Here is a 23,534-nt window from a genome sequence, read left to right as displayed (position 1 = left end):
TGACCAAGAATTGTTTTGATATATATGAAAAATAAATCCCTATTTCAGATTTCACTGTTTACTTTATTGCACCACTTTATTCACTACCAAAAAAGACCCAAGAAACAAAAAATCACAGCCAAATTTCATATGCTTTACTACCCAAATATAACACTAGAGCAATCTTCCAAATCCAATTAAAGATTTTACTGTAGTGAAACTGACATTCACACTGGAAGATTGGACAAACATCTGCTTAATAAACTAACCATGTTATAACAGGCATTTACTGTTGATAGTTATATTTTATGGGATATAATTTGACATCTGAATCTACATAATTCTCCAGTAGAGATATTTTATCTTATACATGAGAGATTTTAGGACAGTTGATTAATCCCAAGCCACTGAGATATTAGCCAGTATGTATAAAAGAGCTTAAAAACCAAGGTCCAAAAGACTTGAGTCCACATCTAGGCTTTACTGCTTAGTAAGTATACGGGCTCATACTAGCCATTTAACCCCCAACATCCAAGTCTTGCCTCATCTGTAATATATAGGAGAATAATAATTGCTGCTTTGCAGTGAGCTGTTAGGTTAGAATAGTGCAGAAGTAACATTAAAAGATTTCACTGCTATGAATTATTTCATTTGATTGATTTAGTATTATCTTTTGAGTCAGGCGATGCTTTATTCTGGAATGAATACTTAACATCGCTAGGAGAAATATGAATCCCTCTGCTATTTCTTGCTTCTGGTCATCGATCAAGTTACTCAATCTTTCCAAGACTCAGTTTCTTTATCTCTGTAGTGAAGATAGTCTCTACTTTCTGGGGTCGCAGTCATGATTAAATAAGATCAAATGTGTAAGGCATCTCCTAGAAGATGCCAGCTAAATAGCAAATCTTTTTTCTCTTCTTTCAATGAGTTGATTGTAATGGTTGAGATGCTCAATCGCTGACTCTCAGTTTATTCCTTCATTTCAGTACAAAACAGAAATATCTATCTCAATAACCAACACTTGTAATAGCAAATAACATTGCAGCCATTTGAAAGTAACCTCAGAACTTTAAACAATGTGTTTTTGAAGAGCATCAATATTTGCATTACTTTTCCTTTAAGACAATTAATTAAAAGCAAATGTCAGACTTTTTATCAGAAAATTACATCAAGGCAACTTCTCTGGCTCATGTTAACTGTGTGACAATAACCCTTTGATTTAAAAAGGGTGGGGGGAGGGGACAGTGCCTGACTGTCTCAGTGGCTTAAGGGTCCAACTCCTGATTTTGGCTCCAGTTGTGGTCTCAGGGTCCCAGTATCTAGCTCCTCAGGATTTCTCTCCCTTTTCTTCTGCCCCTCCCAGGCTTGTGGTCACTCTTCCACCCCCGCAAAAACCAAAGGACCAAGCAAACAAAAAACCCTGCTTTAAATGCAAATGTAATAAAGAAACCAAGAATTTAAGTAAGTTAAAGAGTACCTGTTTCAAAATGCCTGCTGCCATTTCGTGGCTACAGTCAAAGATTACATGGAACTCCTTGCCTCTTTTCATTTCCTTGAGTAACGGTTTTGCATCCTTTGTATCAGCAGGTAGTTGACGGATTTTAAGCCGAAGATTGTACCGAGATGGAGCTTTGATGAGCTCCTGCAAACGAATGAGACCTTTAATGAAAAAGGGGGAGAAAAAGCATATTAGAGAAAAAGCAGAGTAGGTCAGAGAAATATAGAACTTGTTCACTACAATGCCTGATTTTCTTGACCATGTATATGTGTATTTCATGGTGTGACCACTGAAATTCCTACTTCATAACTCCACATCCCCAGTTATTTTTGTTAAAATGATGATTTCTCTAATTCTTTAAGAATTTCTTTTACAAATTATGAAAGACATACATGATTATAAGTTGATGTAAATAATTTAAATAAATAAAAGTATATAGAGCAAAATAGGCTCCCTCTGTACCCCAATTCTGCTCCCAAAGGGTTGTCACAGTTAATAGCTTACAAATATTATTCCTCCATACATTTTCTATGCATTTCCACATATACACATAGAGTTTTCTTTTGTTTTGTGTTTTACAATAATACTGGTTTGTGACAATGTCTTAAAGGTTGTTGTAAGTCAGTGACAATTGTTCTAGTTCATCCACTTCATACTGTATTTTATAGCAGGTATAATTTATGTTATTATTCTCCAGTGTTGGAAACTCTGGTTGCTTTTTTGTTTTTGTTTATGAGTAACAGGCTAGTAATTTGGTATAGAGGTAAGAGTAAAATAACTTTCTTTAATAAAATCAACTCTATGTAGTGGTCTGAACCATAAATAAATTAAAGAAATAAAACTTTTTTCTATTATTTGCTAGGTATCACATTAATTTCAGAAACAAGTATAACCACACACATTATTAGTAAAGCAAATATATTTTCCTAGGGAAGCAGCTCCTGAGTACGTGTTTCAAAAATATATTAAATTAATAGATACATGTTCAATATGTCATGGAACTGTTAGGCATTTTTAAGTAACAGAGACAAATCATCAAATTTATTCTTTCATACAAACTTCAGTAATTAAACCCCTTCAAGAGCCCATATAAAAGATCCAATATATAAAAAAGTGTGATAAGAAAAAGAGGATCATCCAATTCTATTCTAGCTTGGATCAAATTAAACAATTTTTTGTCTTCTCTTCCAACTCCTCTTTCTTATTTACCTTTTTCCATCTCATCTCTGTATTTCTCTAGATTTCTATCTTCCCTGAGGAAATACCTTCATAAATATTAGTAGAACAAATAATAATAATGGAATATACTTGTAAATAACTAATCTGTAGATTTCTCTTTGTGAATGTGTATGTGTGTTACTTTCCTTGGAAACTGGAATAACAGGAATAAAAATATATCTTATTATGAGTAAAAAATCTGTGTATTAAAATAACATATGCTCCGGAGAGTAAAATCTAATTCTAGGACTTTTTCCATTCAATTTTTAAATAAATAGACCTTAATACATATAATGGTACACTTCAATATGTTGCAACATAGTTAATAAAATTAACATGACTAGTTTTTAGTATTTTCATCCTCAAATGAGACATACAGTTTAAAAAATATGTATATATTGCTTTTAAAATATTGTTGCATAAAATTTACTTCATTTAAAATTATTTTAGAATTTTGCCACTTAGAATTCTATAAATAATGGTTGCATAAATTACACAGTATACTACAACTGTCTCATTTTGTTTTATAAATTTAAATATTCACTAACTATAGTAAAATAAATATAACATAATTGATATTAAATGCACCCATTAAACATAATACAATTCAGTCTAGAGATTAACATTTATATAATGTGTACAGATGTTAACAGACTAAACAAACACGGAAACAAATATTTTAATTTATAACACCTGTAGTAGTTTAACACTGAACTTATAAAATCCTCCAAAACATGTATAAAAGCATATATATATACATATATATGTGTGTATATATATATATATATATATATTTAGTTACACATGGGAATGCATTAACTACTTTTTATAAATAAAACAGAGTATAATTGCAATTTTTTTAATAAATAAAACCAGAGCATAATTGCAGTTTACAATTGGTTTATTTTACAAATAAACCAGAGTATAATCGCAGTATAAGACAATGACTCCCAAACTTTGGAAGGTATGACAGTAATCTATGAAGATGGTTACAACCTGCAGAGGATAGGACTCATGGATGTGCATTTTTAACAATCTTTCCAGGTGATTTTCCTGGTCATCAAAAAACAATGCCGATTTCCAAAGATAATTCTGGTTTCAGGTAAGTCATAATGGGAGTCACTTTTTGAACCACTTTGGCATAATGATATTATAGGGTAATGACTATATTATATTAGCTAGTAGCATAAGACAATAAAATAATTAATTCAATTAATGAATTTCAACTTCATTAGGAAAAGTGAATCAGAAAACTATAAATACAGCTGACTGTAGAAATAAGACAAGGAAAAGAAGACAACATTCATTCACTCCCACATCAAACAAATGTTTATTAAATTATTTCTATGGATCAAGCATTGTTCTAGATTTTGGTAATACAATAAAAAGTAGATTAGAAAAATTTCCTGCCCATACTATATTAAAAAACATATGGGGGAAGACAGGTAAAGTTTATTAAACAGGCAATTATAAGTTAAAAATGGCAAATAATATTTTGTGGGGAAAGGGCAATTATTGAGGACGAATACAGCAGAATCATCTAACTTGAAATGAGAGTACTCACAAAAATTACTCAACGGAAGTGACATCTAAGTTAACACCCGAATAAAAAGAATAAAAGTTGAAGGAATAGATAGGGAAAAAAAAAAAAAGTCTTTATGCTTACAGGCTGATGAGAGAGTGTGGGCAAAGAATCTTAGATCAAGGAAGAAGTGGTGACAAGTGTAATTTAAGAGGACATAGGACTGCTTAAGCCCATGTAAATTACTTTAGAGTTAAGGTCTTAAGGGTAGTGGAGAGTGCCTACTTGGAAGCCACATTTCAAAAGAATCACTGGGATGCCTGGGTGGTTTAGTTGGTTGAGTGGCTAACTCTTGGTTTTGGCTCAGGTCATGATCTCAGGTCATGATCGAGCCCCATGTTGGGCCCCACATTGGCGTGGAGCCTGCTTAGGATTCCCTCTCTCCCTCTCCATCTAACCCTTTCCTGTTACCCCCTCCACCCCTGCTCTCTCTAAAAAAAAAAAAAAAAAAGAGAGAGAGAGAGAGAGAGAGAAAGGAAAAAGAGAAAAGAAAAAAAGAATCACTCAGATTTTCAGTATGGAGGACAGATCAGAAGAGCTAAAACTGGAGGAAGAAAGGGTTGGAAGGCAGTTACAATAAAGCAGGTTAGGAAAGTCCAGGATGTGTCTGCAGGGCAAGATGGTAGGATGGTACCGAGAGATAGAAGTGGATGGACCAGAGAGAGATTTTTGAGAAAGTACTGACAGTACTTGGTGAGGATGAGGGCTAAGTCAGGGAAGTTTCCCAGGTTTCTGATCTGGGCAGCTAGAGGGAGACTGTGCTTCCACTGAGCAGGAGATCATGGGAGGATCAGGAGATCCTGGGAGGATCAGGAGATCCTGGGAGGATCAGGTCAACTGAGGGTTCAAAGTGAGCGGAGTGATCGGCCATGTCAAGGGTTGCTAGTTAACAACAACAAAAAAAAATTGGTAAATACTTTACAAATGTTTATTAAACTTAACTACAAAATCATTGATGACATAGGTACGGACAGTTCTATTAGGGTGGTTTGGGTAGATTGTTGTGCCATTAGTAGGAGTAGGAGGGAAGCAAAAAATAGACACTCTTAAAACCATCTCTATATATTTCCATAATGTAACTTAGTGCCTATCCTAATTGTATCTAATATTCTTTAAGGAAAGTACCAACCCCTTCCTAACCCACCTCCAGACTTGAGCTCCAGAATAGATGGACAGGACACTTCAGTTTCCTATGTATTAAATGAGTTTTATCTAGATCAGTAGTTCTCAAAGTGTGGTCCACATACCCTTGCACTCTTTCAGGGGGATCCCTGAGGTTCAACTATTTTCATAATAATACTAAGAGGTTATTTGATTTTTTTTTTCTTTTTGCTTTCATTCTCTCACATGTGGGCAAGAGTGTTCTAGAGGTTATAAGACACAGATAATGTCACAGTACACTGAATGAAGAAACAGAGAAGAAAATCCCACTTCCTCCCATTAAATCAAATATTAAATATTAAGGAAACCTATGAAAATATCTTAACAAATATTTTCAGAGATCTTCAATTATTATGAAGAATAAGATGATATAAAAACCAAAATGAGAATTACCAAATTGGATTATCTTTAAACTTTTCCTAGCTCTGGATTTCTATTATTTTCATAAAATTACTTATATAGATGCAGAATGTTCTAATACCAACCTCTGCCAAATAAAGGAAAAAGAAAGCTGTCTTTGGCTTACTTATCTCACAAGATTTTATGCAAATTAAATATAAATTTGGGAGATAATTCTATCATTTTAGAAATAGCCTGGGTGTTGGGTTTGAATCCAGTTCCAAAATGTATGATCTGCATGACTTTGTGTAAGACTTTATATCTCTCCTTGCTTTGCCTTTGTTTTTTCTATAATGATGTAAAATCATACATGTATTAAGATGTAAAACACTGAAAAAGGAACTGTCACATATGGGACTCTCAGAAAGTGGCAGTTGTCAATGTTTTTGTTATTTTTGTTAAGATTAGGAAGAATATAGTTTGTTTGTTTTTTTAAGTGGTAATTATTATATCTGTCCTTGGAAGTTATTTTGATGCTGACTTTGACTGAAATGTAACAATATCAAAATTTTAATCAAATCAAAATCAAATTTTAATCAAAATTTTAAGAGATTAATGCATTACCAAAGAAAAAGGAGCTACATAGTTACAGATTAGTTCAACGGTTTTGAATTGAAAAATCTCAAGTGATTCAAAAATAGAAATTTCAAAAGATAAAATTCACAAATAGTATTTGCTGAGTCCACCCCAAGTATAAATACTGCCAAGTATTTTCAAGTCTCTTAAGAGCTCATATGGATGGTCCATTGAGCCATCAGGTACAATAAATGTTTACTTATTCTCTTCACACACATATATCCCTGCTGGCATTAATGTAACAGATTTCAGTCTGCCAGCTTCCCTGAGTAATAATATTGAAGAGCTAAAATAGAAAAAAAAAAAAAAATAACAACTGCGGCTAGTAGGAACTGCCATTTCCTACATGAGAATTAGAGTAAAATGTTGCTTTTATTCATTCATTCAACATGTATTTACTACATGTCTACTATGTGCAATACATTGTTTCATGGATAGATATAATGATTGGAATCATAGCATTTATTCAGTCTTGAACTGCATGAGATGTAGTTTGACTTTGGCACTTTTTTTTTTTTTTTTTTTTAAGATTTTGTTTACTTATTTGCCTGAAAGAGAGAGAGCACAACTGGGGGTTGGGGGGGGGGCAGTGCTGGAGGCAGAGGGAAAAGATGCTCAGGGCTGAGCAAGGATCTGGACCTTGAGATCCCAGGACCCGTCCAAAGGCAGATGTTTAACCAAATGAGCCACCCAGGAGTCCCAACACTTTTTTTTTTTTTTTTGACACAAAATTTATTTCTGTAATGCTTTTCATTTTTAGTTTTTAGAATAAAATTAGTTCGGCTTTCCAATCACAGGAAAGAAATCCAGAGAGCTGTTTTGGATACTGAAAGTAGAAACATGATTTGTAAATTTCGCTTTTCACCATCTCCTGCAGCAGGTGCTCAGACTTCTCTCTTGGTTTCCAAGTCTTCCTTACTCTGTCCTGTGATATTGTTTCTCTTTTATCCATATTTCCATTCTAGATCCTTTGCCTTCCCCATTATCTGGCAATTACAATACAAATCTCTGAGTTTTGTTACTTAGAACAACTTGGAAGAGTAAGAGATGGTTGACAAAAAAGGAAGATGCATTCAAAATAGCCAAAGAATAAATGTTTACCCACTTTATTTAATAAGTTATTTGATGGCATCCTTGCAATTTAATATATGTGGTTGGGGTTTTATCCAAAGGGAAATGGGCTTAAAGAGCAGGAATGCCTAATTACAATACTGGGCATTTATTTTCCTCTGTGGATCTCTATCAATCTTCCTACCTCCCCCAGTATTCCTCTGCAAATTATTGTTCTCAAAAATTGCTATCTCAGAGAAGATTACCCTAATCCAATTCATCATATATGCTTAAATATGCATGCTCTGTAAAATAAAATTGGAAAAAGTATAAGCTTCTTAAAATAATTGGGATGATTTACATGTGGTCATTTCCTATGATTCTTTGGACAGAATGGAAAAATAAAAGGACCCATCTATGAGATGAGAAAAAGGGTGAAATTTATTTTGTTGGAAATGTGGTTAATATAATTTCCAAACAACAGTTTCCAGAAATGTAGTATACTTTAACAAATTTGGTACCCAGTTAAGTTATTTAATGAGAGAGTAGAATTATAACTCCTTAAAACAATCTTTTAATTAAAATGCCCCCTCTTTCCCTAATGTAATTAGTTGATGTAATGATAATAAAAGAGAAACAATCTGCACAGATGGGTTCCTGAAAATCTTCTAACAAAAAAGAGCACCACGTTGCAATTATCCCTTTATTTTGGTAGATGAGTAACATTCTATTCCCTCTAATTCCTTCACTGAGAATACATTTTTTTTAACCTTTTTCTGCTTTCAGATATTGTACAGTAGCTGAAATCAAGGTTTATCTTCAGCTTACAGGGGACAGGGTCCTGAGATTTTCTTTTCAGAAGGTGCCATCAATTCAGCTTTTAAGGAAAACCCAGAAGGAGCCATTGATGCACACTCCAGCTGGCACTTTCTTCTAAAGAGATCAATCACACCGCCTCTCTGCAGGCCCAGCCTCCCCCAGCCCCAGGAAGGGAGTCCCAATTTCCCTCCTATACCCAGGTATCCACTTCAGCAGCTACACAAACTAGAGTTTTGCCACCTGGCTCACTCATCAGGTCTATTTATCATTTCAGTGAATGGGGTCTTTGTGCAGGCCAGACCTCTCCCCTACCCTCCAAATGCATTGTATAATAGACTATACAAAAATGACTCATCCACAGTCAGTGTTTCACCATCAACCCCACCCCCTTTTCTTTCAGTTGAGAAAAGCGAATTCATTGAGAGACTGAACATCTCAAGGAGTTATTTTTATTAAAATGTTTTATTTGCACCACAGAGTGTTTTAGACTTTTTATTTTTCTTTTTTAAAGTAGGCTCCATGTGCAGCATGGAACCCAATGTGAGGCTTAAACTCATGATCCTGAGATCAAGACCTGAGCTGAGATCAAGAGTCAGATGCTTAGCTAACTGAGCCACCTGGGCACCACTGTGCTACAGTGTTTTAAAGAAAACTGAATAAAATATCTACACCAGTTATGTATTTTGCAATCTATCATAATGCATTAAATATAGACAAGGAAGGTAATCATATTAATAAAATCAAAAGTAGCTTAGATAAGAGAGGTAGATTGCCATTGAAAAACAATTTCTGTCTCCAAATTTCTGTCTGCCCTCCTCCCTTTGGGAATGAGGTAGACTTGCTCATCAGTACAGCGAAATAGAAAATAAAGGAAATTGGGGTCTAGAATAAAAAGGGAGAAAAAGGAAGGGAAAATGGGAAGAGATTTCCAAAGTGGTTTTCATCTTCTTAGAAGAGGGAGAGAAAGTTATGTGTTGTAAAATTAGAGGGCTAGTCTCCTGGGAAAATCTTCAAATTCTAAGAATAACCTTATAGAGAGGGAATAACTTCTCTGTTTTTTACATTGGCTGTATCTTTAAAGTAAGACAGAGCCTATTACATTCAAAACTCAAAACACATAAAAACACTTTAGCATGATATATTAAAAACCAGGTAGCAAACGAGTTTTAATTCACATGCCAAGGTGAGTTGACTGTGGCTTCCCTGAGCTCTGTGTAGAAAAATGTTTTTGAGACTAGTTCTGTGTTCAGGGGCATGTTTCAATAAGGGATTTGAACCTGAGTGATGGGGTAGGCATAGTGGGGTCATGTATTGGTCATCCTTACATTAAAACCTCCTCCTTACTCAGTAGTGTCATCAGAGCCTATCCATGAAGTTGTTTTATTGATGGCAAAGCCTTTCCATGCTTCAGAATGGAAAATAATACAGTGCAGACCATATATTTCAGACACCATGCTATTTATGTGAAGGCAAGACCCACGGTTCAACACTGAACCATGATGCGTTCAAGTAAGTAGAATCCAAACAGGAATTCTGACTCTTACTATCTCCTGAAAACATTAAAAAAAGTGTATAAATTGTCTGGAGCAACTTATTAAAGTTCTATATTGCTTCCTCTTCTCAGACACCCTCATATTCTGAAAACTTGCTTTGACACATACATGTGTACATTTGTGCCCACACGTACATGCTCACGCGTGCGTGTGCGCGCGCACACACACACACACACACATGCACCTCTGTTTTTATTTCCCTGGGAAATCTTATTTCTCTCTGCCCTGACTTCTCTCCACAGGGTAATCTGGCCAGGATGTTTCTTTTCTTTCTGTTCTGTTTCCATTTCTAAAGTCCATAGCACACATGTTCACAGTACTGATCTAGCAAAGCAGAAGCCTCCTGGGAAGGCCTAAGTGGGGAAGGCATAAACTAGCAGTACCTGAATAACCTTTATCAGGCCAGTCATGGAGAAAGGCTAGACCTTTCAAACACATCTCAACCTTTTCATGTCATTCTTATATGTTGCATCACGATGCCAGATTTCTAAACCATATTGTGCGGCATGGTAGTCTGCATCAATCCCACCTCATTAACTTCCTACTGAATGACTACAGACAATATTTAAATTCTCCAAATTTTAGTTTTCTCATCTTTAAAAATATGATCTTAATAATTATTACCATACAGAAAAAAAATCAAATGAGCTAATGCATATGAGCCAGTACTGTGCCTGGCATAGTTTCACCGTCCTTTGGTTTCTGGAAATTACTTCTCCCCTGGAACTCAAAAATCACTGTTGTGTCTGTGTGTGTGTGTGTGTGTGTGTGTGTGCGCGCGCACGTGCATGTGTGTCTTTTCTCCCCAGACTCTGCCTGCAATCTTATGGGTGGTCTCTATCAAAATCTCTTCATTTCAAACATCTAAGTAAATCCTGCTTCCTGCTAGAAACCTAATTAATACTTCATCTATATGCCGATAACTCCCAAATTTATATCTCTTGCCAGATATTTCCCTGAACTCTAGAGTCTAAAATTTATTTTCCCATTTGACAACTGTGTAGTAAAATAGTAACCCTGTCAAAGAGAGGTCTGGCCTTTGCTATTGACTCCTGGGAGGTAATCTCTAAGCCCTTGGAATATCTTGTCTGATCAGGGTGTCTTTATTTATCTGGGAGCCTTGGTCCACACAAGATAGTCTAACAATGTGATTTATGGTAGGGGCTTTGGGTTGTGAAGTATCAGATTAGCCCCTGGAGGAGCTAGAAACTATAGGTCAGCCAAGCGTCTGGTCTGCCATATTTGTATGATCAACCCCCCAAAAAACTCTGGACACCCCAATGCTCACATGAGCTTTCCTAGTTGGTATTACTCCATGCATAGCATCGCTCACTATTGTCCAGGAAAGTCAGCACTACCCACAAGTTGAGTTGCTGGGAGAAGACAACTGGAACCTCTGAGTGTGGACCCCTCCTGGATTCTGGTCATGTGCTTCTTCTCTTGACTGATCTCAATCTATATCCTTCTGTTATAAATTATAACAGAGAATATAATATCTTTCAGTCAATCTGTGAGCTATTCTAGTGAATTATCAAACTTGAGGGTGATATTGGGGACATTTGAATTGCAATCATTGTCAGAAATGAGGGTGCTTTTGGGGACTCCTGAAAAATTCAACATCTCTACTTTGATGTATGGTGAATACTACATAGCATTCCAAAGTTGGCTCTTCATATCCCCAGCCTCCAAAATTGCTGCCCACTCAGTTTTCCCCACATAGTATAATGGCAACCCTTATAATTCCAGTTACTCAGGCCAAAAACCTTGGTATCACTTTTGTTCTGCTCTTGCTAGAATACCTGACATCCAGACTATTAGAAAATCTTTTCTACCAACTCTTACTGCTTCTAACACACTGGATTGAGCTTTATGATCTCACAAATGGATTACTGTAAAAGCCTCCTAACTAGCACTGCCCTCACACATTTTTATGTCCACGTATATCTAGTAGCAGTTCATAGTCCGTTAGGCTTATTTCATAAGTCCAGTGAGTGCAGTGATTGGGAGCTTTTAAGATAGTAAGTGGAGGATGGAGAGGGCAGGAGGATGCAGAAGAATTTTAGTACAGGCTTGGATACAATAAGAGCAGTTAGGTGGAACTATGTTTAGTGGCCCCTGAAATATGGAGTCCTGAGGCTCAACTCAATTCAAAGGAATTGAGTCAATTCACAACGAATTCTACAGCATGAGACACATTATAATAGTGGCTTATGGTTCTCTAGGACAAGTGAGGGAGACACTGTGCTTTCAGATAACAAATCCATCTAAGCTTATTCCAATAACAATACAGAGAGCAAATGCAGTCCTGCTGGGTAGGGTCTCCCAGAGCTCTTGAGTCCAGAATGGGGGAAACAACAGGGATAATGGGGACAAAGTAGAGAATGCCAGACCTCCTTCCATGTGCTTAAAGCCGGGTTCCTACCTGGTAACAGCGTGCCTCAGAAAATGGACCAAATTGAGGTGTTACATGGTGTGTCTGTGAGCCCTGGAAGGCAGAGGCTGCCAGGCTGATTACTACTCCTGAAGTCAATACCAAAATATGTTGTCCCCATTTCTTCCCTCACTGTTATGAGAAAAAGCAATTATGTTATTATTAGAAAGCAAACAGCGCTTCTGACCATGCCAAGGCTAAAACTCTTTGGCTGCTATAGCTTCGGGGTCTAAGTTCCATATGAGCTAAGGTCAATTTTCTATTTAGAAAGCTTCCATTTGTGAGGAGCCAACAGAATAAATGTTGTATTATTTGCTTACTGTAATTACAACCTGCTCACATCTGATTCATGAGAGGGTAAGCACGTTAGTGACTGGTTTCCAGCCGAGGTGACTTAAGTGCTGTGCATTCGAGGGGTGCCACAGTCATAGTAAGTGGCTTGTTCTAGGCTGACCCAGCCCCAGGTCCACTTTAAAATCTAATTTCTCTTTGTCTCCTTCATATAGCTGCTGAATATAGGCCTATGTGTGGTGTAATGGGAGAGGGCAAGTAAAAAGCAGGACAGTTTAATAAGAAGCCAGTTGTATTTGTCAGAACTCTTCTGGTAATATGTGCAGAACTTATTCACACTGCACTGAACAAAAAATGGAACTCACCGCCTCCTATAACTGAAAGTAAACCCCAGACATGGTTGGAGACAAGAATTCTTTCTCTGTTACTGTTCTCTCTTCCTCTGGGTTGTCTTTGTTACCCCTCAATATTTTCCTGCTTGATGGCACAGATGACCTATAGAACCTCACTCATAACAGAGATTTTTTTTGTCCCAAATTCTGTCAAAATGCTAAGAAGGACTCTGTCTGGCCCAGATTGGGATTATCTGGTGAGAGTAGAAGTGTTGACGTTAGATGCATTAGTGGGTTGTGAGAGATGAAAGTGAGGCTTGCCTGAACCATAGAGACTCAAAAGATTCCCTCAGAGAGATTCTAGACAAACATATAAATGCCACCCAGAAATGCATCACAACTAAGTTTTCCAAACACTCTACAAAGACAGTACTTTGATTTGTGCCGAGTTCGGTTATATTTTGATTTAATGGTTGTTTTCCATTAATGTTACTTCACTAATTTTCATCAAACTGGGGCCCTTTCAAGAGTCTAAGAGAGACATTAAGCACGCAGTAATTAGACCAGGACAGCAAGCACGACTCAGGCACAATGTAGACAAACCAGGAGTTCTGTACCATCCTCCTACTTCACAGCATTCTTGGTTCTTCTTCACAGTCCATTCGTCACCTGTTGTCTGGGCAGTATTATGGACCCACCCCCAGTGGGACTGGCCCACCCCATTGTTCAATTCTGATGGCCACACTGCAGGCTCTTTGTCTCAAGACAGTCCTGCTTGGGTGCACACCTGTCTTTCTATCGCTCTACCCACCCTCTCAGCTTGCAGTAACCCAACTGCCACCTTCCAGACAGGGGCTAATTAGCCAGCCTGCTGTTGTTTAATCCCCACTTGTGTCCAGGTCAGTAATAATCCTGCAAATAATCCTTCCCAGCTCTTATTCTGGCTCTGTCCCAGGATGCTGCTGTTACTGGGTTTATCCTGCCACTTAATACCTCAAATACAATTTAAAATTGGCGCTGATAAAACAGCATAAGAAGTTTTATGTGGTGGGCCCATCACTAACAATGAAGACCAGAACTACTACAGGCTGGTGGGAATGCTGGGGAAAACATAACCCTTCAGGAGCTCAGATTTTATGTCATATTTTTGTCCCAGAAAAAAATACCATTAACCCCAATGCCTTCAGCAATTATGCTCATTGAGCATATATGAATGGTTGAAAAAGATGTGAACATATCAGAAATATGTGGCAGCACATAACATAGGCTTTATATTGGGAATGAAGAAGTCAGATATAAAACATAAACAGTAGAGGTTTGCCATCGATGAGATTATCACATAGTGGGGAGATAGGCATGCAAATCATTTTCTGCAATGAATTCCATGTAATAGTGTGAGTGTCTCTAAAATGTTGCGGAAGTGGTAGGAATAGAATGCCCAAGGAGGGGTAATCATTTGGTAGGTGGAAAAAGACAGATGCACGTACAAAACATAACAATATGAGAGTACGGAAATTCCAAAATCTTGTGAGCTGTTTGGTTGGTACTGCTGGACAATCAAGTGTAAGCTGTGATGAGGTGGGAGGTGGAGCTAGACCAGCAGCAGGAGAGAATTGGTTATGAAGGGCGGCTCCTTAAATCTAAGGATCTTTGTAAGTGAAGGAACTTTGTAGTTCCAAGTACTTAAAGAATTCAGGCTGGCTTATGAGGAAAGAGAGACTTGATTAGAAACATCCAGGTGGTTTCATGAAACCCTAGCATGGGAATTCAGTCATTCCTTAGAGACCAGAAATGAGTAGGAATAAGGTTATAAAGATATCACTCTCTTTCACTTCTGTTCTTTTTTGTGTGCTGGCATCATTCTCATATTCCTAATGAGACTGGTTTTCTCTGCTTCACAGTTCAAATAGGAGACATGGCCATCTTTCAAATTCACTCCTGAATTTACTTGTTATAGGTCCAGCAGTTGGCAGAAACCAACTCATCTCTCTTGGTTCCAATTCCAAATTCCTGGATAGGGAATCTAATTGGCTCATCTATGTTAACTCTTAGTCTACTCAACTGTAACCAGAGACACACAGATGTAGCTTCGACTCTGAACACCAGCCTGGGCCCCACCTGTGAGGGTGAGGGAGCTAGAGGATTTAGGCAGCTAGATGTGCTTCCCCTGCACAGTGTGACATCACTAAGGAAGTTAAGGCAAGTGAGATGAACACATTTTTGTGTTAAAATGTCACTCTTATGGTATTTCTGAGGATGGATTTGTAGATACTACACTAGGGACATTGACAGTGAAAGATATTAAGGAAAAGGAGGTTGTCTTGGGTTTTAGCCTCCATCAGCTTAAGTGAGAGAATAGCAGGAGGCATTTCCTCTACACTCTGCTTCATCCTTGGTTTGACTAATGTCCTACAGACATGTCTGCACGCATTCTCTATTGTTTAGTTCTCTGGAGACAGATTTTGTATAAAGAATTGTCACTATCAGGGTGCCTAGGTGGCTCAGTGGGTTAAGCCTCTGCCTTCAGCTCAGGTCATGATCCCAGAGTCCTGGGATCGAGCCCCACATTGGGCTCTCTGCTCAGCAGGGAGCCTGCTTCCTCCTCTCCCTCTCTGCCTGCCTCTCTGCCTATTTGTGATCTCTGTCTGTCAATTAAATAAATAAAATCTTAAAAAAAAAAGAATTGTCACTATAAGAACTCTGTGAAGAAGTACTATTGTCAACCCCAATTTGCAGATGATGTGAAGATACTGATATCTTGGTTATTATGTTCAAAGTCCCATGGCTAGAAGGTCACAAAACCACATTCAAACTCTGGGAATCTTTCTCTAAATCAAATACTCAGTCTTAGCATCCTAAATCAAATAACTTTGGTTTTATTGGTAGTCTATCAGCTAAGAATCCATTTATCGTTAACATTTTTTGGATGTGTCATTTGGGTTTTCCTGTGTAAATCTCTATTTTTAAGAAACTCAAATATCCAACCAATCCTCTTTCTGGTGAACATATTCTTTTTCTTATATTGGTATCTTCAAACAGGATATAATCACATTGTGCTTAACTGGAAAACATTCTTTTAAGGTAGTTTTGCAACTTTTCATCCTCATTCCTTATGTTTTGATTTCACTATTTTAACTCTCAGAGGGTGACTTAATTTCCAGGTGTTTCCAGAGTACTTTACTCTAGCTTCCAACAGTGACAATGGCACCTAGGGAGTGCCCTGAATTGTGCTGTAGGTTATAGTTTATCCATTCATGATGAGTTTGGGAAGTAAAATTATTCTATTTGTTATCTATTTGTTATGAAAACATAAATTTTGTCATTGTGTTTAAGCATAAATCATTTCTAAATTTCTATTCTAAAATATTTTTAGAGATTAAACATATAATGTATATATCTTGTATATGTCTTGCATATTTTTCTTTTTTTGCTTCTGATTGACATTTTCCATATCTATGGCTTTTCAAGCCCTTCCCACTTTCCCATAAGTCAACTAAGAATCTTTCAGTCTTAGTAAGATGAAGGAGGAATTCCTTCTCTATTAAATCCTTCTAAAGCAATAAACTATGCATTTCATGGTCTCACTCAAACTAGTATTAAGCAATAGTTCCTAATTGTCATTCCATGTGGAACTCCTGAATGTAAAGTTTAGATGGCAACCCTCTGCCTCCCTCCCCAATGCATTGTTCCTTGCTCCTGTTGCTTACCAGTAACCTCCATTAATTAGTCCCTTAATTGTATATCCATGCTCCCTTGAAATTCATTCTAAATTCTTTCATAAAAAAGAAAGTAAAAACAAGCTGTTCATTATTTTTATTCTTTTGTAACCCAGAGGATTTTTTTTAAAAGGTTTTATTTATTTATTTGACAGAGAGAGATCACAAGTAGACAGAGAGGCAGGCAGAGAGAGAGAGAGGAGGAAGCAAGCTCCCTGCTGAGCAAAGAGCCTGATGCGGGACTCGATCCCAGTACCCTGAGATCATGACCTGAGCCGAAGGCAGCGGCTTAACCCACTGAGCCACCCAGGCGTCCCCAGAGGATTTTTTTATAATGTTATTTGATAATATTTAGATCATTTACTAAACACAAAATCTGTTTTACTAATTCTTCACAAAACTTCTAACAGATATTTTTTTTCTCTTTATATAGGAAAAAAAGGCACAGGAATTTGAGCTAATTGAAAATGGCTTAAATCTAATAAGTGGCAGAATTGAAACTTATTCTCATTGGTACTCCTAAGTTTTGCTTATGAGCAAGTGTTAAGAAAAAAGATGAGCTCAATTCAGTTGGGCTGTCCTATTTCTTTTTGCCAAACATTTGTACAGATAATGATTTGCCATAAGAATATTTATCTACTTAAATGACAGGTAGAATAAGTTTATACAAAAAGTTCCTATGCCACCAGAAATCCATCTGTCAGACTTCTGGGCAGAACACAGACTCTGCAGTCCATGTGCTCAAACTTAATAGTTTTGCTATATGAAAATGCATCTGGAACTCCTTGGACAATTGAAGAGAACCAATGAACTTAAGACTCAAGGGAAAAATGGGTGTGAAATAAATACCTAAAGTCAGAGGCACCCTGAAAACTGTTAACTTTTTATTAGAACTAGGAGTCAAAACCACTGATTTATCATCCTTAGCTGTAGTTTTTTATAGTACACAAAGGTCAAAGTTAGTAACAATCGGACATTCAATCCCCATACACGTGCCATGTGCAATTCCAACTTCTGGATAAAATTTAATAATGCAGGGGTGCCTGGGTGGCTCAGTGGGTTAAGCCTCTGCCTTCGGCTCAGGTCATGGTCTCAGGGTCCTGGCATCGAGCCCTGCATCAGGCTCCCTGCTTAGTGGGGAGCCTGCTTCTCCCTCTCTCTCTGCCTGTCTCTCTGCTTACTTGTGATCTCTCTCTCTGTGTCAAGTAAATAAATAGAATCTTTAAAAAATTTTAATAATGCAATAGAAAGTAAGACATTGTCAAGGAAGTGCTGAGAGTAGTACATGCCAAGTGAAGAGTAGAAATGGGAAAGATTTCAGAGAAGAGGTAAATAGAGGAGTGGGCTGTACATGGAGAATGGTTCAGAAGGCAGAAGTGATGGCAGAGTCATTGTAGGTCACATGGTATAGAAGCTTGAGTGAATCTATAACCAGGCCTCATCCACGAGACATAATGACACCTTAAGGTGGATGGAAAGGAAGCAAAGTGTGTGTTAGAAGTAGCATGGCTGGGGTAATGCAGCAGTGGGACAGCACTTCCTCCCAAATTGAAACCTAAATCCAAATCATAAACTTTGTTTTAACGTGGGCTGGTGAGAAAGAGGGGTGAGAAGAGTCCAGTAGCGGTGAGGGATATATGATTTCACTCTCCTAGCCATTCAGCTACTAGAGATCCTAGACCAGCTACCCAACCTGTGGAAAGGCTCTTTTAGCTGGGGATATAGAAGTAGACATCAGAGAGAATAAAGCTTGAGGTTAGTACCCTAGTCAAATTAGTTGTAATTTAGAAGCAATCAGTCCTTAATTCCAGCAGAAAGTTGGCAGAAAATGTAAAACATAACAAAATAAACAAACATCAGGATCCCGTTGTAACTTGGCATAGTTGTACGTGCAAGAGAGTCACCTTTGGATACAAAGACCTTGGTCTATTTATTTATTTTTTAAAAAAACAAAAAAAAAAAAAAAAAAAAAAAAACCGAAAATGAAGACCTTGATTTACAACAGGAGATGAACTCTAAACTCAACTTGCATGAGGTCTAGGTTTATGTTCAGCTGCTAGGCTTTCTATACAAATTTTAATATTAGATACTCAATTTATGATAAGCATTTATTAAGCAGCTGCTGTGTAACCGACTTTATCCTAAGTGCACAGACTCCCATGAACTGAGGATCATTGAGACCTCCCAGTTTAACAGGGGAGATGCACAATACACCATCAGTTACATGCACTGTGCTAAGTACTACCAATCAGGAAACAGAGAGGCAGGGACAATTTTCTAGTAGAAAGATGTTTTAAATGATATTTAAAGAATCATGAGTTAAACAGGCAAAGAGGGCTGCTTGACTCTTGGAGAAGAAGAAAAATATTTTAGGCAGAGGGAATTTAATGCACAAAGGTATTGGTAACAGCATGGTGAGTCTGGGGTACTTCAAATAGTTCAGTCTGCCTGGCATTGAACAAGGAGGAAATAAGGTGGTGAGAGATGAGGAGGGCAATGTAAGCAGAAGCTGTGCTCCTAGGTAGGCTAGGATGACAGCTCAGAAAATCAGAACCAGGTAGGTAAGTAAATGAGTAGTCTGGGGTATATGTTGCCAGATGAAACTTTGAAGAATGAAGCAGGTATAATGTTCTGAGTGTGTGATTTGGTATAAAATAAATGAGAGCTGCCTGGGGCAAGCAAGGATGACAGAGGTCTGGTAGAGGGAGTCAGTTACATAATCTCAGTGTGGTGTCCTTCCACGGGCAGGCTCTGCTTTCACTCTTTAAATCTGTTTACAACCTTCAGGCAACTTTCAACACATTTTGACATTTTCCAAAAGAAAACCTACAAGTGGAGAGTCTACTGAAAAGTTAGTGGCAGAGACAGGAGAGGAGATTATATCAAAAGACATACCTACGTCTCTCTTCTTGGTTATGTGACATATAATCTCTTTCCAAAACATGTTTGTCTCTTCACTGCATATGATGTCTAAGTCCCTCCCTCATTCTTGTGGCAAACATGAACTCCACCTTACCTCTCTCAGTCTTAAGAACCAGCTGCAGAGAAGCCCCAAAGGTTTAGCCACCAAGTGGGCTTATTAGAGCAATCACAGTCTGGGTCTCTCCTTCAAGGAGATTGCTATGCTACCTGCTATGAAAAATTGCTTTTCCTTCATATTATTAGAATTCGCCACAATTCTCTCAGTTCTGCACTATCAAGTCTTTCTTCTCTACTGGATTATTTTCTTCAGAATGCAAGCATAGTATTATTTAATTTAATTTAATTTAATTTGATTTTTTAAAGATTTTATTTATTTACTTGAGAGATCACAAGTAGGCAGAGAGGCAGGCAGAGAGAGGAAGGGAAGCAGGCTCCCTGCTGAGCAGAGAGCCCGATGTGGATATGGATGTGGGGCTCGATCCCAGGGCCTGGGATCATGACCTGAGCCGAAGGCAGAGGCTTTAACCTACTGAGCCACCCAGGTGCCCCGTATTATTTAATTTTAAATAAATTTTCTCTTGACATTAATTTCCCCACCAGCTATCCCTTCCTCCCTCTGTTTTCTTTTGAGAAAGTTCTAGAAAGAGTTACCTATAGTCACAGTCTGATTCCTCACCTCCCATTCTCACTTAAGCTCACTCTAATCAGGATTTTGGCCTCACCACTCACTCCCCTGAAACTGCTCAACATCACCAATGATCTCCAGGATGCTAAATTCCATGGTCAAGTCTCAGCCTCATTTCACTTGACATATCAGCAATACAGCTCCCTGCTTCCTTGGCAGGATTTCTTCACTGATTTCCAGGATACCCCATACTCTTCTTGTTTTTCACCTTCTTTTATAGCTGTCTCATCTCCCAAACTCCTTTTAATTATTTACACTTTTTCCTATGGTGATCTCACCCAGTTTCATGCTTTTAATACTACTCTCAAATGAATATTTCAACCCAGACTCTACTGGATCTCCAGACTACTATCTCCAACTGCTTATTCCATCACATCTCTATTTGAGTGCTCGTATACACCCAAAACTTAACATCTCCAAAGCTGTACATTCTGTTGCATTCCCAATTCCCTGTTCCCCTTTTTGGGAACAGAGTCAGTTGGTGGCAACTCCTTTATCCAGGTTCTACCTCAGAATGTTTTCTTCACTTGTAATGCTCTTCTCCACATGCCGAGCTCTCTCATCTACTTTGACAACCCTATTTAAAATTGTAGCCTTCTCCTTTTCTACTTTATATTCCTCTTATATTGTTTCATTATTTTTTTCTGTTGTACCTTCACCCTCCAACATACTCTATGTTTTACATATTTATGACATTGCTTACTTATTCTCTGTTTTCTTCCACTAGAATATAAACTCCATGGAGGCAGGGCTTTTTGTCATTATTTCTTGGATGCATCTCAAATGACTAGAGCACATCTAGTACCTGATGGATGTTCAAAAACATTTGTTGAACGGATGAATGAATTACATGATCTTTAATCCCAAGAAGTTTGCAGTCCATTTGGGGAAATAAATCATATGTTGGAGAAAAGAATGGTTGCCAGGCAGAATGTGCCAAGTGATAAGTGAGTAGAATAGACCCAAAGTGCTAAGACATTGTTTTTTCTAAGGATTCAGAAGATTGGGCTCAATTTGAATAATTCATTCTGGGGGAAAATTGATCATAATCTAGGGAAGTGAGGATAGGAGTAAAACATTTTAGATGAGAGCAATTTAGGGACTCAATGTTATTGCATTTCTGAATTTAAAAGGAAGCTATTTGTTGCCAAAAAAAAAAAAAAATACAAAAAGAGTTTGTTCCAACTGGAGGTCTCTTTCCTTTTTGTCTACAAAACTGCAAAACAATACCCCACTAATGGGTCTTTTGGTTAATGCATATGCAGTGGCTGTTACTAGGTACTGGGGGTGAGTGTACAGAAGGAAAGAAAAAAAACTGGTCTGTAATCCCTATTTCAAATCAGATTTTTTTCAAGTCAGTTAACTGCAAAATAAAGAGGAAAGGGAATTAAATAGTTACTTAGAAACAAAAGAAAAAATGTAAGTGGGCCAAGGGAAAAGCTTTTAGCAAATGTGAAAAAAAATCACGCTGGTACTGATGATGGGGCACTTAGGAGTGATTATTTCTAATGGAGCAAAGAGGGGCAGTGGGTGCTATGAGGTGCAGGCTAGAGTCTCCTCAAAGAGACCCTGGGCTTCCTGACTGTCACTTTCTCCTGGAGCCAGGGCTGACTTTCTGTCAATGCACCCACACCCCTGCATCAGCTGTTCCTAGGCACAGCCAATTACGAAATGAAACCGTTTTGGGTACAGCTTTTCTTTGTCCACTGAGTATTTTTTCAGGGGCAGTAGAGGGCTAAACTGAAATGGAAGCAGATAAAATTTATCTTTGCCTCAAGACTCCCCTCTTGTCCTCCTTTCTCATCCGTGACCCCTCTAATGCTTCAGGAACCAAGTGGACTGTAGACTTTTCCCTCTCCTAGCCAAAGAGAGGAAGATATGTTTCTGATCATTTAGACTGACATCTTTACTAATTGGTTTCTAATCTTTCCTCTCTTGGGGATTATTAGTGTTTTAAACCTTTGCTCTTCCGTTGTGAGATCTAAAACAATTCTGCCTACACTGGAAGGTTAAAGAAAATTTAAGCATCTCAATTAATTCTAAGAAGAGAGTCCAACCTTCTTTCAGGTTGCTTTGGTCAAAGGAAAAGGTAATTTGTCTGGATCGCCCAAGAAGGCCTTTTGTAAAGAATTTGTCAAGGAGTACTGAATCAGTTTAAATAGCATGAGACATCCCTGAAAGATCTAGGGATGGCAGAAATGCCCTCTTGGACTTTACTGCTCTCATTTGTAGCCCTCAGGTGTAGTCTGTGCTCAGACTTGGTATAGAGGACCCCCCCTGCACCCTCTTCCTCCTCATATTTCTTCCCTTCCTCAGCCGCATGGTCTCAGCCATGAATCAGCTTGAGCTTTCTCCCTTGACTCTTGGCTGCTACCTGGTCTGATTTCTTTGACCCTATCCTGAGGCACGCTGACCCTGCTTGTACCTTGAACATTTTGTAAACTCATTTTTGCCCATTTGCCATAAAGCTTCAGTCTCCAAGTTCATTATAGGGAGGATGTCCAGAGTAGTTTAGGAGGGAGACACAGTTCTAATAATTTATGAAAATACAGGTAGAAGCTCAAGTGTAGCTTACACTTATATGTGGACTAGAGTGATCTCTGAAAGTCAGGGCTGATCATCAGCTAGTAAACATCTTTCAGTTGTATCAGCTGTTGGTGGATGCCTATAAGGAAATTGGTGGTGAATTTTTTTTTTTTTTTAAGATGTTATTTATTTATTTATTTGACAGACAGAGATCTCAAGTAGGCAGAGAGGCTGGCAGAGAGGTGGAAGGGGGTGTGGGGAGGCAGGCTCCTGCTGAGCAGAGAGCCCCATGCACAGCTCAATCCCAGGACCCTGGGATCATGACCTGAGCCGAAGGCAGAGGCTTTAACCCACTGAGCCACCCAGGTGCCACAAGTTCTCATGTTAATATAGGTTATTTATAATGACTATGGTCTAAAGCACTGACCCCTAAAAAAAAACAGCATTCGTTTTAAATTGCAATGAGACTTGAAGTAAAGAAGCAGAGAAATAAGTCTAGCATGTATCCATTTCTGCAAGATGTTATGGATCATTTATTAAATACTTGATTAAAAATGAATTGACCCTGTGTCAGAAATATTTTTTAAAAATTTAGATCCTGAATGGATTAACACAACTGCTTTCTAAAACAGTTTTCTGTTTCCTACTCAACATTGTTTAAATGTTTATCTTGTTTTAAATGTGAGGTATGTAAAGTATATTTGGGGAAAAAATTATCTACCCTGCAAATGAGTAATCCAAACATTCTCACCAATACTCATTATCTCTGGTCTTCTTGGTGATGGCCCTTTTAACA

At 37.8% G+C, this 23,534-nt stretch overlaps 1 protein-coding gene across 6 annotated transcripts in view; it reads right to left on the bottom strand.

The window, feature by feature from the left end:
• GRIK2 (glutamate ionotropic receptor kainate type subunit 2) overlaps positions 1–23,534 on the bottom strand; it is a 638,416-nt gene that overhangs the window by 352,965 nt on the left and 261,917 nt on the right. For all 6 annotated transcript variants that reach the window (XM_032858212.1, XM_032858210.1, XM_032858211.1 and 3 more), the window contains one exon: positions 1,457–1,638. In XM_032858212.1, coding sequence (XP_032714103.1) covers positions 1,457–1,638 — 182 coding nt within the window. The remainder of the gene's footprint in view (positions 1–1,456; positions 1,639–23,534) is intronic.

The sequence above is a fragment of the Lontra canadensis genome, unplaced genomic scaffold, assembly GCF_010015895.1.
Source record: "Lontra canadensis isolate GAN:19392208 unplaced genomic scaffold, GSC_riverotter_1.0 scaffold14, whole genome shotgun sequence".
Classification (NCBI taxonomy): Eukaryota; Metazoa; Chordata; class Mammalia; order Carnivora; family Mustelidae; genus Lontra; species Lontra canadensis.
This window is presented reverse-complemented; position numbering and strand designations above follow the sequence as displayed.